The sequence below is a fragment of the Malaclemys terrapin genome, chromosome 1 (genome assembly GCF_027887155.1).
Source record: "Malaclemys terrapin pileata isolate rMalTer1 chromosome 1, rMalTer1.hap1, whole genome shotgun sequence".
NCBI classification, from domain to species: Eukaryota; Metazoa; Chordata; order Testudines; family Emydidae; genus Malaclemys; species Malaclemys terrapin.
The window spans coordinates 243,823,511-243,839,085 of record NC_071505.1 but is presented as its reverse complement, the minus strand read 5'-3'; the positions used below and the strand labels follow the sequence as shown (position 1 = coordinate 243,839,085).

Below are 15,575 nucleotides of genomic sequence, written 5' to 3'. Positions count from 1 at the left end.
TGCGCATTGGCCTGGAGCAGCGAACCGCGGCCAATGGGAGCCATGATCGGCCGGACCTGCAGACACGGCAGGTAAACAAACCGGCCCGGCCCACCAGGGGCTTTCCCTAAACAAGTGGCGTCCCAAGTTTGGGAAACACTGCACTACATCAATATGGAAAATAAAATTTTAGAAAAATATTTTAAAACTGATTAAATCTGAATAAAATATTGTAAAAAGCTATAGCATTTCCTTCCTCATCCTTGCTTTGCTAGGCTCTCCCCTATCCATTCCCTATACTGGGTTGTCTCTCTACCCTCCTTGGTCCTTTCATTATCTCTTTCTTAAACCAGGAGTGAAGGGATAGAAGTTTTCTTCTGTTTTCATCTCTCTCTCTCTCTCTCTCTCCAGCAAGATAGTCTCTTTTAATCCAATTTTGATGCAAAATCCATTGACTAATTCCTCTCCTTGCAAAGAGGACACAGCCCAATCAGAATACAATCCTTGCTTTGTACCTTTTCAGCATCATAAAGCCTCTCCTTTAGATTTCTACATTTGTACCTGCACCCCTGATATTTTGGGGGTTATTTTCAGAAACTAATGTCTGTAAATTGTCATAAGCAAAACAACTTGCCTATCTGGTTTAATTTTCAGAATGTCAACAGTTTGAAACAATTGATGGGCATTTCTTTGGAATACCCTTTTTTTTTCTGGTGCCTCCTGTTTTGCCAGAATTCTCTTGTCAGAGTTCTTGGCAAAATTCCTTGTGACTCTTCCGTTTGGTGTTCTGATCTCTTCACTAGCCTAGTATTTTTTTTAAGACCATTTATCCTTATGACACAGTTTGTTTGGGTCCCTTCATCTTTACCTTTTCAAAGAAGCAGCTGTAGTTCTAGTGCCAGTCAGGTATTCTTAAATCTTCTCTGTCAAAAAAATTACTCTTGCCACCATTTTCAATATAAATATAATTCACTGTTTGTGTCTTGTAAACATAAGCACATTTAATTCTGGTGTGCGTGTTCTGTAATTTTCACATTGGAGTGTTGCTCTTTTAAGACTTCTGAAAGCGCACTGTACACCTTGTCCCTCTTAGATTTTGGAAGGCACTTCAGATTCCTAAACCTATCTTTAGAAATATCACATTGATACCTTCTTTCCGTTTTGTCATATCTGTGATGAAAGTGTTCTTAAAACGAACAACATGTTCTGGGTCATCATCCGAGACTGCTATAACATGAAATATATAGCAGAATTTGGGTAAAACAGAGCAGGAGACGTATAATTCTCCCCCAAGTAGTTGAGTCACAAATTTAATTAACACATTATTTTTTTAACGAGCAATATCAGCATGGAAGCATTTCCTCTGGAATGGTGGCCAAAGCATGAAGTGGCATACGTATATTTAGCATATCTGGCATTTAAATACCTTGCAATGCTGGCTACACCTGTTCTCATTTTCAGGTAACATTGTAAATAGGAAGCAGGCAGCATTATCTCCCATAAATGTGAACAAACTTGTTTGTCTTAGCGATTGGCTGAACAAGAAGTAGGACTGAGTGGACTTGTAGGCACTAAAGTTTTACATTGTTCGCTTTTTTTGCAACGGCGTTACGTTGTTAACTCATATTTAGCTTGTGGTCCACTATGATCCCCAGATCACTTTCCGCAATACTCCTTCCTAGGCAGTCATTTCCCATTTTGTATGTGTGCAACTTATTGTTCCTTCCTAAATGGAGTACTTTGCATTTGTCCTTATTGAATTTCATCCTGTTTACTTCAGACCATTTCTCCAGTTTGTCCAGATCATTTTGAATTTTAATCCTATCCTCCAAAGCACTTGCAACCCCTCCCAGCTTGTTATTGTCCGTAAACTTTATAAGTGTACTCTCAATGCCATTATCTAAATCATTGATGAAGATATTGAACAGAACTGGACCCAGAACTGATCCCTGTGGGACCCCACTCATTATGCCCTTCCAGTATGACTGTGAACCACTGATAACTACTCTCTGGGAACGGTTTTCCAACCAGTTTTGCACCCACCTTATAGTAGCTGCATCTAGGTTGCATTTCCCTAGTTTGTTTATAAGTTGTAGTAGTTTAATGTTTCCTTGTTTCTGCACAAACATGTAAGCAAATTTCTCTCTAATAAAATTGGAGTGTTAATGCTACGGGCTAATTGTTAGAAGCACACACTCAAATAATCTTACTGACCTCTTGTATTCTCCTGCACCATCGTTCCCTGTGACAGATCTGAAGCCTTTCATTCCCATTCTCTAGTGACAAATCTATTTTACCCATATCCACTAGATTCCAACCATCTTGGATTCCTTTTGTTATTTCTTAATCCCAGTGCCTCCAGGCAGTTTGGACATTTTATTGCACCAATGTGCCTCTGAATTACTATAATTTTAAGAAATGTGATTTGAATATATTCACTGGTATCATGCTCTGAAATTTTTTTTCTTGTTTCCGATTCTTAAAAAGAAGAAAATTCAACTGACAAAACTATTAATACAATATTATGGCTGAGAATTTAAATGCATGTACGTTTTCTGTAGCAAAAATGACTTGGTCGTCTTGTGTTGTGTTATGTGTTAGCTTCAACCATATCTATGAAATAATGTATCTTTCCATTAGAAATCTGATTTTTACCCTCACTCCCTGTAAGGATCTGACCACCTGAAACTTCACATTGTCAGGTCTTAATCCAAGATTGACACTTGGTTTTTTTGGTACAATTTATCCCAAACTTAAAACCACAAATGCATTTTTGAGGCTGAGGTTGAAGAATTAATCCTTTCATTCACAGAAATATTACTAATGCTTTTTTGGTCTATTTTAATCTGCAAAACTTCTTGGCCTAGACTATCAAAATATGTGTTCTTGTCAAGTAGTTGCATCTTTATTTGTGCCTTTTAGGGGGGCAAGGGAACAGAACCGAGGGGCTGTAATTATGTTAACATGACCATGCATGACACTGCGTGCTTTATAAAGCACGCAAGGCCCCAGTAATACTTGTCAAGCTGTGTTTGGCCTGACAAGTGCTTTACAGAGCGTGATATATTTTGCATAGCCCAGATATGGGTGCTCATTAGGAGAGGAATGGAAGGCAGAAAACCACACAGTGCAGAAGGAGCACAAGAAGGAAAGAAACGTAGGGGAGAAGATAACTGGTATTGCGAAAAGGAGGGAGGAAACAACGTATGAGTGTAGGAGGCTGTCTGGAAAAGAATAGGATCCATCCCTGCCAAGCTTGCCAGATCTGAAGGAACTCCTGTTCCTGAGCAACTCCTGAAACATTTTAAAACTCTAAGGAAACTTACAGGGGAAAAAATCTTAAATGAAGTTATGGTTGAAATAATATCACTTCAATCAAGGGTCCCGTCCCGTCCGTCCCCCCCCCCCCCCCCGTTGTAGTTTTCTCAAATGTTAATATGAAAATTCTAATGTAAACTTCCACTTCACAAAAATACCCAAATTATTTGAAAGTACGCAGATACGGACGTTGGGTCGGCAGCTGAGCTAATTCATTAGGAATTCCTTCCACAATCTGGGAAATGTAAAAATACATTTTACCAAGTCCTACCTAAACTGTCTTGATTTTCACTTTTATACTTGGTCATTGTCAATTACCAAAATATTGTGCATCATTAGAATTGCTCACCTCCTAAAAGTTTGTTTTGGTGATGTCAAAATTCAGTCTTTAATGTCATAGTTTTCTGTTATGAAATTCATTTTGTGACCACACTAAATCCTTCTGACAAGAGCACAATGATTAACTAGAAAACTATTTAGACAAGGGCATTTTAGCATGATAAAGTAGGCAACCCAAGAAATCCACATCAATCGAATGTTCAGTTCGTCAAAATTTCAAAATTTAATTTTTTGATATTTTTCATTGAAACTTTGATATTTTGACACCCCCCCCCAGTGACTAAATTCTTGCAATTTTGTGACCTTCTTTGACCTGCTGTACTTAAATTTGAGTTTAAAAAAATATATCAGAAGCTGCCTCTGCAGGGGGAAAAAATCTTTAAAATAATTTTTGACTGTGGGAGCTGCTTTGTTGTACTGTGGCACACTATAAGAAGCGGGCTGTGAGACATTTGGTTTATGTTGACCGTCCACAGGCACGGCCCCCCGCAGCTCTGAGTGGCCGTGATTCAACGTTCCCAACCCCACTGTGCCTCAGTGTTTTTATCTGTAAAATAGGGATAATACCACACACATGCAAATCTAGAAGGGATGTTGTAAGGCTTAATAAAAGAATGTGAAGTGCTTTGAGATCCTCAGAGGGTAGATACTATACAAGTGCTAAGTATTATTTATTGTCTTACAGGACTTAGTACTCCTTTTGAGAATTGTATCTGCAGTTCCTTAGTCTTGTGATGAAATCTCAGCCCTATTAAAGTCAATGAAAATTTTTCTATAGACTTTTGATAGAACAAGGATTTCATCCTTGGAATCTGATCTTTAGGCTATTTAACTAATGATAAACATGTTTTCTTTTCTATTTTTTTTTTTAGGTTGGAGACATTGTGATGGTAAAAGAAGATGAAACATTCCCATGTGACTTAATATTTCTGTCAAGCAGCAGAGGGGATGGAACATGTTTTGTTACAACAGCTAGTTTGGATGGTGAATCTAGTCATAAAGTAATAAAATACTATAGTTTTTTATTTTAAAAATGCTATAACAAACTTTTTTGCATACAGTGCACAGTAACATCCTATATAATAGTGTAAGCAAAGATATTGGTTTGTGTGATTTTTATTTATTTATTTATTTAAGCTGTCATTAACTTATTTCCCCATTGAGCCATTTTATGAGGAATTTTCTAACTGGTGCTTGCTTATGTGTACTTGCACTTTCGTATGCGCCCAACATGGGCACTCAGAGGTGAAGCCCGAGCTAGAGTTGTGCATGCGTATACATATGTGAAATCCTGGTTTGTGCGAGATTGGGGGCACCGAGGCATGCACCTATTTGGAAATGTGAACCTTTTATGTAAAAGGTTAAGAAAAGACAAAAATGTTTAACTTAGAATTTAGGCTGCTTAGATTAGAGGAAAAGAGTGATTCAGTTTTCTTTGCAGTATGAACTATCTGTGAGTTATGACAGGCAGAAGAAAATTCCAGATCTGTATTTGGAAGCGCATATTTTTTAATGAGAATCATTATTACCTGGCTCTTGACAGTCTTAACACAAAATATGGGAAATTTACCTACTTTAGGGCCCTTCTTTCAATTACATAAATAACCTGGTCACTGCATGTGTTCTGGCTTATTTTTTTTTTTTGTTACACCTTTCTCATTTATTCTAGACTTACTATGCTGTTCAAGATACCAAGGCATTTCATAATGAACAAGATATCGATGCACTGCATGCTACCATTGAATGTGAACAACCTCAGCCTGACCTTTATAAGTAAGAAAATGATTTGTATTTTATAGCTTTAGTATATGCTACTAAGGTATCCTGTAAACAAACTATAAAATAATGTAATTATTACAGGGATGCTATCAATTCAAACTTAGCCCAAAATTTAAATAATAGAAAATTAAATAAAAATCCAGTGAAATGGCTGATTTTTTTTAAAGAAATGGACTCCTGCAGTATTTGAAACCTAAGCATTGCAAACTAAGAACTTCAAAGTGAAACTAATTTTCATTGTCCTATCCAAGCAGACAGGCAATTCAAAGGCAGGTAACAAGCATAAATAGTGACATGTAAATTGGATTTTTAAAAATCTCTCTCCTACATTTTAAGATGTTCAAAACATGGGCTAAGAAATGTGTGTTTGCAACCTCACAATCCCTCAGTTTTTTAGTTGTTCTAGTTGTGTATAGTTAGTACTTAGTTGTTCTAGTTGTGTATAGTTAGTACTCTTAGTATTAGTGTTAGTTAGCTTAGTTACGTGTTTTCCCTGGTGATACCCTCACCAGGGTTCAAACGTTGTCCATGATGCTGAGGGGTGATTCCTAAATGGTTTGTAAGTGTATGTATGGATGATCATTTGGCAGCCCTGCAAATGTCCAATTGAGATGTCACTTAAGAAAGCCATTGACGTAGCTTGTGCTCTCGTAGAAAGAGCTCACACCCATGGAGGGGGCATAGCCTCACCTATTTTGTATGCAGCCTTGATATAGGATGTTATCCACTTAGTAATTTGTAAAGAGACTGGCTGGCCCTTCACACAGTCCACGTACAACACAAGTAGACGAGGCAAAGCATGACAGGGTTTAGTCTAGAAGGCTAGATGTCATCTGATGTCTAACCTGTGAAGGTGCTGCTCTTCCAGGGATGAATGTGGCTTAGGAAATAAAACAGGTAAATATACCATCTGGTTCAAATGAAACTGAGAGACTTCTTTAGACACAAATGTTGGTTACAGCCCCAATGTCGCGTAGTCTTTGGACAACTGCGTATAAGGAGGCTCTGCCATCAGAGCCTGTAACACTCAGACTCTCCTTGCGGATGTTATCGCCACCAGGAATGCAGTTATTTTGACACAAAAAAGGAAAGGAAAGTGACAAGATGACTGACCGGCTCGACCAGAGGTCCCATCAGAGCTGCTGAGACAGTATTAAAGTTCCAAAAAGGAACAGGTTACCGCACTGGCAGATGAAGATGAAAAATTCCTTTTAAGAATCTTACCATTGGAAAATACTGATCTCCCATGAATAGGTGGATGAAACCGTGAGATCATTGCCAGATGCACCTTCCATGAGCTAAGCATAAGGCCCCATGACTGAGGATGCAGCAAGTTCTCCAAGATGTCCTGGATGCAAGCCAGCATCAGCTGAATTCCATGGGCCAAGTTCACATTGAAAACCACTTCCATTTTGCCTAATAGGCCATTCTGGTAGAGGGTTTTCTACTATTGAGTAGGACCTGTCGAGCAGCTGGCAAACATTGCTCTTCCTCATCATTCAACCACTGAGCAGCCATGCAGTGAGATGCAGGGAGTTGAGCGCAGGATGCAAATTGCAACTGTGATTCTGTGTGAGCAGGTCAGGATGGAGACAAAAAGATATGGAAGGCTGAATGATAACATGAGAAGGTCAGAAAACCAACATTGCCTCCTCTGTCATGCCAGGGCAATGGGGATAAGCTTGACCCAATCCACTTTCAGCTTGAGGATGACCTGTGGAATGATGGGGATCAGAGGTAAAGCATAGAGGAGAGCTGATTGCCACCTGATTTGGAAGGTGTTGATCAGAGAGGCCGGACTGAGGGCCCCCTCTGTTACCCCCAAGATCAGACTCCAGGCTCCCCTATAATGGCCTGCCTACATTTGTAACTCAGACCTCAATTTGTCTGGTTTTGGTAGGTGAAAGGGGGTGGCCCGCCCTCAAGGAATTGCCAGGGTTTTACCAGAGGGTTTCTCTCCGACCTTTGGAGGACTCCCCAGAACAGACTAGCTCTGTTAACCCCTGGGAGGACACAGGTACAGCCTTCCGCTGAAAGGATTTACACTCAGGCAGTAATTCTTCAAAAACAAAAGTAACCTTTATTTAATGCTATATTTCCTAATACAATAACTCTAAAACACATAATAATATTAGGAAAACACAGCAGATCTAAAACATATACTAAAGAAATAAACCACACATTTTCTTAACAAAGGCATAAAATCCTATTAGCACAGATGCACCTTAAAGTATGCAAAATTGCAATATCCTACAGTTGGATACACAGCTTTAAGTGATTGCATTCTAGATGTGATGGCCAGTCACACATAGGAGACTGACAGCAAGTTCTTAAACATTAAAACTATACATATAACAACAAAGCATACATACACAGTGATCCAGCTTTATCATCCCATACATACACATTTACATGTTACATTATATGTATATCGGAGTCATTAGGCTTACTTCTTTGATATCTTCCCTTCTGCTTTGTCAAAATGGGGTTGATATTGCTGCTGTTGTTTCACTTCTTGCTGCTGCTTAGTGATTTAGCTTTTTTAGTGGACTTCCTTCTCTCCCGCTTCTATCCGCGCTGATGCCTTTTTCCTCCCACACACATGCAGGTACCTTTCCACTTTCACAGACAAACTAACTAAAGCCTATCAGCTCCTTGCCTTATATACAGATTTTGATCTGTTCTGATTGGTTGTTTCTTCAATCCCTATCATCATCCAATCAGCTTCAAGCCCTCTCTCTGTCAATCAGAGCTGGACCTGATTAAAAACATGCGCTTTAAAGATAGACCTGTTTGAAGATCTGTGTTCTGCCTAACTGACCCTATCCTTCAGGTTTCTGGAGTGACCTTTATTTCACCCCAACCAGCCTTTCTGCTATTGGCTGAATCGTTCTAAGGCCTCCATATTGGTTTTCACAGCTTTGGTTTCTTGGCGACCACCATCTTGCTTTCTCTAGCTGTAACTGCTTAAAACTTTCTTTATTAACTATCTAAATACTTACATATATAATATGCACCTTAATATTATGTTTCACTGTCACTGATCCAATTTCAGTAATTTACATAAACCCCAAATCTCAATCTTTCCCTGCTTCAGCTAATGGTGACAGATCAGTACTATTGATGCTGGACAGTGCCTCAGTGCTGATCAGTGTTTTCAGCACACAGAGAAGCTGGAAAATCCTTTGTATCACTTCAAGAGTAGAAGAGATGGCATTTCCTGTTTTCCCTTTTAGTAAATAGGTTGATTGTCAGGCTGCCCCCAAGCTGTGAAGATGATTTGCAGAACACTGGGCTTCAGAGACCACTTGTGACTCAGGTTAAAATTTCTGCTGCGATGGTCCATGAGATGGTTCTGGACTCTGGACAAATGATCAGCGGATACAGACTAACACGGCTGCTACTCTGAAAGCTATCAGAGTGATACTCTTCTTGATGTAGAACTGCCGCGGCCTGGTTGCCTCTTCACAGAGCACTCTGGAGTGTGTTGCCCACCTGGTCAAATAATACATTGCAGTGGTAATGTTGGTAAGTATGCGAACCACTGAGCCCTGATGTGGTCTAGAAAACTGTGACATGCATTATTATGTTGATATGCAGTGGAACATCCTTCTCTATCACAGACGCTGAACATTCAGCAAGAGCTCCCCAACCCATCAGAGAGGTGTTGGTGACCACAGTCCTGGTTGTTAAGAGCCAGACAAAGGGAATGCCCTGACATACATTCCTTTGAACAATCCACCACTGGAAGGAGCCCAGGATCAACAGAGGAAGGTGGACTAGGAGGTGACGGGTTGGACAGTAAACTGTCCTGAGCCACATCTGAAGAGGAAGAAAGCAAATTGAACCACCTGAGTGCATGCGGATGTGTGGTTCAAGAGCTTCAGAAATGTGCAAACTTCTTTTGGAAGGTTGAAACTGTAGACCCTGAGACAAAAGTGACAAGTCTGAAAATGGTCAGTCGTAAAAAAACCTCTCAAATGTGTAGAGTCTATTAGGGCCCTAGTGAACTCAATTTTCTGAATGGGGACCAATGTGGACTTCCCAGTGTTTAGGATGAGACCCAGATAGTCAAGCAAGCACAGCATAATGGGTACATGAGAATATTTTCTCTGGACCTGTCCCTTAGTAACCAGTTGTCAAGATACGGGAAGACATGGGTTCCTTGTTCCTGAGGTCTGCCATCACCATGATCATACACTTGGTTAAAAACCCAGGGACAGAAGACAGACTGAAAGGGAGGACTACGTATTGAAAATGGTGGTTTGCCACAGTGAACTGGAGGAATTTTCTGTGGCTCAGGAGGATCACCACATGAAAATAAGCATCCTGAAGGTCCAGAGCAGCAAACCAGTCATTGAATCAACCCTGGAGAATAGTTGACAGGGTCACCATTCAGAGCTTCATGTATCCTATATATTTGATGAGAGCATAGATCAAAAATGGATCTTGCGCCTCCTTTTGGATTTGGGAACCAGAAAGTACCAGAAATAAAAACCTTGATGCTGGTGCACCAGAGGAACTTCTTCCACTGCACCCAGAATCAGTTGAGATTGGACCTGCTTGAGGAGCAGTATCCCCTGAGAGGGATCCCTGAAGAGAGACTAGGAGGGAGTGTGGGGAGGAGGAGCGAAGAGGAACTGGATAGCATAGCCTGATCTGACAATGCTTAGGACCCAGCTGTTGGTGGTAATCAAGCCCCAAACACTAAGAAAGCAGGCTAGCCTGTCCCCAAATGGGGAAGTGGGGAAGGGGAGGGGGGGGGGAGAAATGAGATAATAGAGGTCCCAACAGGACAAAGGAGTGAAACTTGGTGCTTGGGGATGCTGGAGTAGGTTGTGTTGACAGGCAGAACCAGAGCCTGAATGCCCCCATTTGGGACCTATGTCCTTTTCTAGGTAGTCCCGCTGTCTCAGAGGAGAGAAAGATTGCCCAAAGGGGTGTTGAGGGCAGTGCTGCTGCTGGCACTGTTGCTGGGCGCTGTAATGGCACATTTTGGCCACCAGCATATATACCCCTAAGGAACATAGAGTAGCCCTAGAATCCTTGAAGGAGTGCAAAGTTTCATTGGTTTTGTCTGAAAAAGTACCCGACTATCGAAGGGCAAGTCTTCTATTACTTGCTGCACCACAGGAAAAATGCCCAAATTGTGCAGCCAGGGTGCCCTTCTCATGATCACAGCTGAAGCCATCACTCTGGCCAAAGTGTCGGCAACGTCAGGCGCACACTGCAGCGACAACTTTGCTACCAAGCAGACTTTGGCAATAATCACCCAAAATTTCTCCTTGGAGGCTTCAGGCAGGTGGTTTGTAAACTTAGGCATAGCTGTCCAATTTAAAAAGTTGTACTTGGACAACAATTCCTGCTAGTTAGCAAACATTGGCAGGGAAGAGGAGGTGTAGATCTTTCTACCATTTAGTCCAGCCATTTAGAGTCCTTGTCCTGAGGAGTGGACTTAAATTTGCCCTGCTGAGCTATGTCGTTCCCAGCGGTTATGACCAGGGATATAGGGGTCAGGTGGAAGTAAAATCCCTCAAATCCCAGCATCAGTACAAAGTAGCATTTCTGCAAACACATTCCCTTAGGTGGCACCAAAGCTGGTGTGCTCCAAAGAACCTTTCCAGGTGCGCATCATTAATGGGGAGGGTCACTCTCCATGGGGTCTAGCAAATTACAGATGTTCTCCTGCAAGAACTCCACCTGGATGCTTAAGGAAGCAGCCACTCAGTACAAAGGGTCCTTGAAGGCCTTGAAATCCTCAGGCACTAAAGGAGAGCTGGGCACCGCTGAATTTGTCCAGGGACAATGAAGAGGCAGTTAACTTGTGCCAGTGATGGGTCATGGACCTGGATGGGACAACTCTGGAGGCTCCACATGGGGAAGGACAACCGGTGCCTGAACTTTCGACAGGTCAACAGCCCCAGCCACTGAAGCGCCCATTGATGTTGCCTTGAAGTGGGATGGGGAGGGCAACCTCCACAATCGAGGAGCATCCCACAGATTCTATGGGGGCTACAGAGCATAACGATAAAACATTGGTGGCCAGTTGGCACCAGGCCAGGGGCTCCGTCCCTACAGCAGGAAGAATGCTGAACCCAGTACCAATGCTGCTCCCTGAACAGTCCTGGATATGGGCCAGGTGATAGAGAGCGGAAGAGGATCCTGACCTGGATGCCGAGGAGATGTGTTTCAGACGTGTTAAAGGTGGAGCCAGCTCTGAAGGCACAAGCAACCGGCCTGACTCGTCTGTCACCCACAGGGAAGGACTGGTGCAATGGTGGAAACAGCACAACCAGCACAGAGTATGCCTCAGTTGTCTCTGGCGCTGGCAGTGGTGTCAGTACTGAAGTCAGTGGTAATACTAATGCTGCTAATGGTGCCGAGGAGGAAGGCAGGGAATGCCGCCACAGTAACATTGGCACCGCAAAGGAGTTTCCCAGTGTTAAGGAGATCCTTTGTGCTGAGCCCAGCAATGGCCTCACTTCGACAGTCTGCGGTGCCCATACACCTCAAGGTTCAGCTGCCCATCCAGGCAGTGAGGCTGAGGATGCCATAGCCCTGGTGAAGTCCTGGACCAATGGTGAGCTTGGGATGGAAAGGCAAAGGAGGTCTGCCACCTTCTGATATGCCGCTAGTGTGGAAACAGCCAATGCCTGCATTGTCCTCGAGACCAGACTCAACGGGTGCCCCGGGACTGGAACTGGAGTCAGTGGTATGGGGTCTCGCACACCCCTGCATAGGACTGGGGAGCAGTTGGAAGGACCTGCTTCTTCCCGTGTGCTGCGGGGGCAATAGCTGTACTCTTCCTGGAAGAGGAAGAAGAGTCTCCACAAAGCCTGGAGCAGTCTTGATCGGTCTTGACACCTTTTCCTTGGCACACTCAATGGGGAGTGTCTTCTTCACTCTTCAGAGAGGGGCCAGTTCCAGAGTGCAAGTCAGTACCACTCACTGAGGTCGAGGGCGACTTTTGATCCTCCGTAGACCTTGGTGCTGAGACAGACTTCCTGGCCTGCTTGAGAAGATGCTGCTTTAGGCAAAGGTGTCTAGCCACCTGAGTCCATTTTGTGAACGAACACCTCTTTGATGTGAGCCTTGCCTAAGTAGAGAACGCTCCTGTGTGAAGGTTGTTACTAGAGATTGCCCGTCTCCACCCCCGACTCACAATGTTAGAGCCCTGGTGAGGGCATCACCAGGGAAAATACTTAACTAAGCTAACTAATATTAATACTAAGAGTACTAACTAACTATATGCAACTAGAACAATTAAGTCAAAAACCAAGGGATTGCGAGGTTAAGAACCACACACAGTTCTGACTCCAGCCACCGTTAGTAAGAAGGAACTCAGCGGGGGTGGAGGTAGCGCTTGCCTCATTATAGGTGTTGGGGAGAGGCTATGGCCATGAGGTATAAGCGCCGCCTGCTATGGGTACTGCTAGGCAAAATTGTTCAGCTCTGGTGTTCTGGGCATGCACACATCTAAATGGAATACACCGCTGCATCACTTCTCTAAGAACTACAGTTATGGTAAGTAACACATCTTTCAGAAATTGAAAATGAATGAATAAATGTGCTCTAATTAGGAGGTCTGCAAGTAACCTTAGAACCACATTCGCCTTTGTTACACACAAACTTTGTATTGACTCACTGTTATAACTGATGTCTTCAAATGCTGGCTTATAAAAGTGAAGTTTATAAAAAGTTTAATATGTTTTAAATAAATCCATATTTTCCAGCTTCCTTCTCTATTATTTTGATTATATGTTCTCCATATAACATTTAATGAACTTTTATATCATATAGGACCTTCATAGACAATTTTTAAAATAATCTTCATCTTAATGTATTTTTTGCAAGTTGTTTTAGAAGTAAGATGCAGTGTCGGAGTATCTAAAATTTCAGATAGTCATAATTCAGATTTTAAAAATGTTTTACAAATATTTCCCAAGTTATGTTTGTGTGCATATGTTCTATATAAAATAAATTAATATCTGGCATTGATACTAAAGTACTTTTCCTCTTACAGATTTGTTGGTCGAATAAATGTTTACCATGATAGGAATGAACCTATTGCAAGGTAAATCAGAGAGAAGGTTTTTAACGTACAATACCTATGTTTCTTTTGTCCCTGAATATGTAGTGATCCTGAGGGAGAAGTATGTTGTCTTGGTTTTACAGTAGGAATTTTTGTTTTAAAAGTTTACAAAATTCAGTTTTGTGTATAGCGAATATTTTATGCTTCATCTATTCAATCAGCTTTTTTTATGTTACATTTTGTTTTTAATATTAGGTTTGTGATCTGTTTTGATAGCACTTTGTGGTTGTCTGTATCATAGATATCTGTAAGGTTAATAATTGATTTAGTGCATTTATATAGTGTTGTTTAAAATCCCAAACTGCTTTGCATGTACAGTATATAGATACTTCAGATATTGCTTACTTGAATAGCTTCATTCTGTTCTACTTGTATTGTTCTACATAGGTTCTTACGCTGCCCTTCTCACTGTAGGATCTCAGCACTTTCCAGTAGTACATTAAGCAACATGACTGTCTGTCACATGTAGTTCATTCTTTCTCATCTTCTCTTCAGGGGAAGAAGTGTGTGTGCAGTGTAGTGTTTTTTGTTTTGATAGGGGTTTGCGGGGTGGGGGTGTTTGCTTTAAATATACATATTGCTGTGTTTGTTAGAGAAGGCAAGTCAAAGAAGTACAGCTTCCTCATGGAATAGAAGGTAATGGTACTGAGCTCATTCCTCAGTCTGTCTCCTGCACAGACAAGCTTCATCCATACAGTAGAAAGTTCCATTCTGCCTGAGGAATTGAGTTGTCAACCATGGTCCTCATCTAAGGAGTTTTTAGATATACTCAAAAAGAACAGGAGTACTTGTGGCACCTTAGAGACTAACAAATTTAAGACTAATAAATTTGTTAGTCTCTAAGGTGCCACAAGTACTCCTGTTCTTTTTGAGGATACAGACTAACACGGCTGCTACCCTGAAACTTTAGATATACTGGGTGTCAAAGTTAGACTCAGGACTCATAGTTTGTCAGACCACTCTGTTTTATTAGCACAGCGCTCTGCTAATACATTCAGATAATGTGAGTCCCCCATGCAAGATTCAAACAGTCTTATTTATACAGATAAAAGGGTGCAAACTAAACAAAGGGACAGAGAGAGCAAAATTGTAAAATTTGCATGGGGCACAATATGCATATCCTGCTTCCTTATTAACTCTTATCGATCTAAGGCTAATGCTTCACCAATTGCCCTTAAGTGAAGCAATTCATTAAGCAGTTAATGTCTGCTTTCCTGCCCTCAGGCTTGCAGCATTTCTCCTTAAAGGTACATACAGCATTCTTGAATTCATTCTATTTCTTTAATATAATTCATTTCACTTTCACAATCCCTCCTTTTGGTCAAGCTTACGCAAAGACCAACAATTACTGGGTTCCACATATTAATTGTTCTTTATCTTTTCGTTCATCAGTGATATTTAACATCATCATATTAGCACTCTGTTTTGGGGCAGTCACCTGGATGGCATACCTTATACACTTCCGGATACAACAGGAGATTAGCTGAAAACATACAAAAATCATTAGGATTCCAAACAGGATAGTCAGGGCTCCCTGAAACAACCAGTTTCCTATGCCAGAGAAATTGAACAGGTTACTTAGCCACTTCCTTAAAGAACTCGGCTCTTTATGGGGAAGATATGCGATTTGTTTTAAGTGGCTAGCGCGATCTATTACCTCCTTGGTGTCGTCAGGTATAAACACACAACATTCTTTTCCAATGAGAGCACAGGTCCCTCCTTTGGCCGTCAGCACTATGTCCAATGTCTGACGGTTTTGGAGGGCCATCTGTCGGATCGCCCCTGTTTCTTTGGCCAGGTTTTTTTTTTTTAAACTCTCTCCGGTTTCATTTGCCATTATTTCAACCACTGCTTGTAACCTTAGGAGCCTTTTTGCATGGTGTTGAAAGATTGTATTGTTTTTACTAAGATTACTGTAGGGGGAACATGAAATTGATTTTTCTGTTTGATCCTCCGGTCAAGAAAAAATTCATATCCCCATACCCAGCCCGCCACTTTTTAGTTTTATTTGAATAATTCCATACACCATTGGCCACAATATGCTGAAGGCAACGGCTTTTTCCCAGAT

At 41.5% G+C, this 15,575-nt stretch overlaps 1 protein-coding gene across 3 annotated transcripts in view; it reads left to right on the top strand.

The window, feature by feature from the left end:
- Nucleotides 1-15,575, top strand: part of ATP11A (ATPase phospholipid transporting 11A) — a 236,885-nt gene that overhangs the window by 143,569 nt on the left and 77,741 nt on the right. For all 3 annotated transcript variants that reach the window (XM_054011221.1, XM_054011227.1, XM_054011230.1), the window contains exons 6-8: nt 4,509-4,637; nt 5,306-5,409; nt 13,439-13,489. In XM_054011221.1, the coding sequence (XP_053867196.1) occupies nt 4,509-4,637; nt 5,306-5,409; nt 13,439-13,489 (284 nt within the window). The remainder of the gene's footprint in view (nt 1-4,508; nt 4,638-5,305; nt 5,410-13,438; nt 13,490-15,575) is intronic.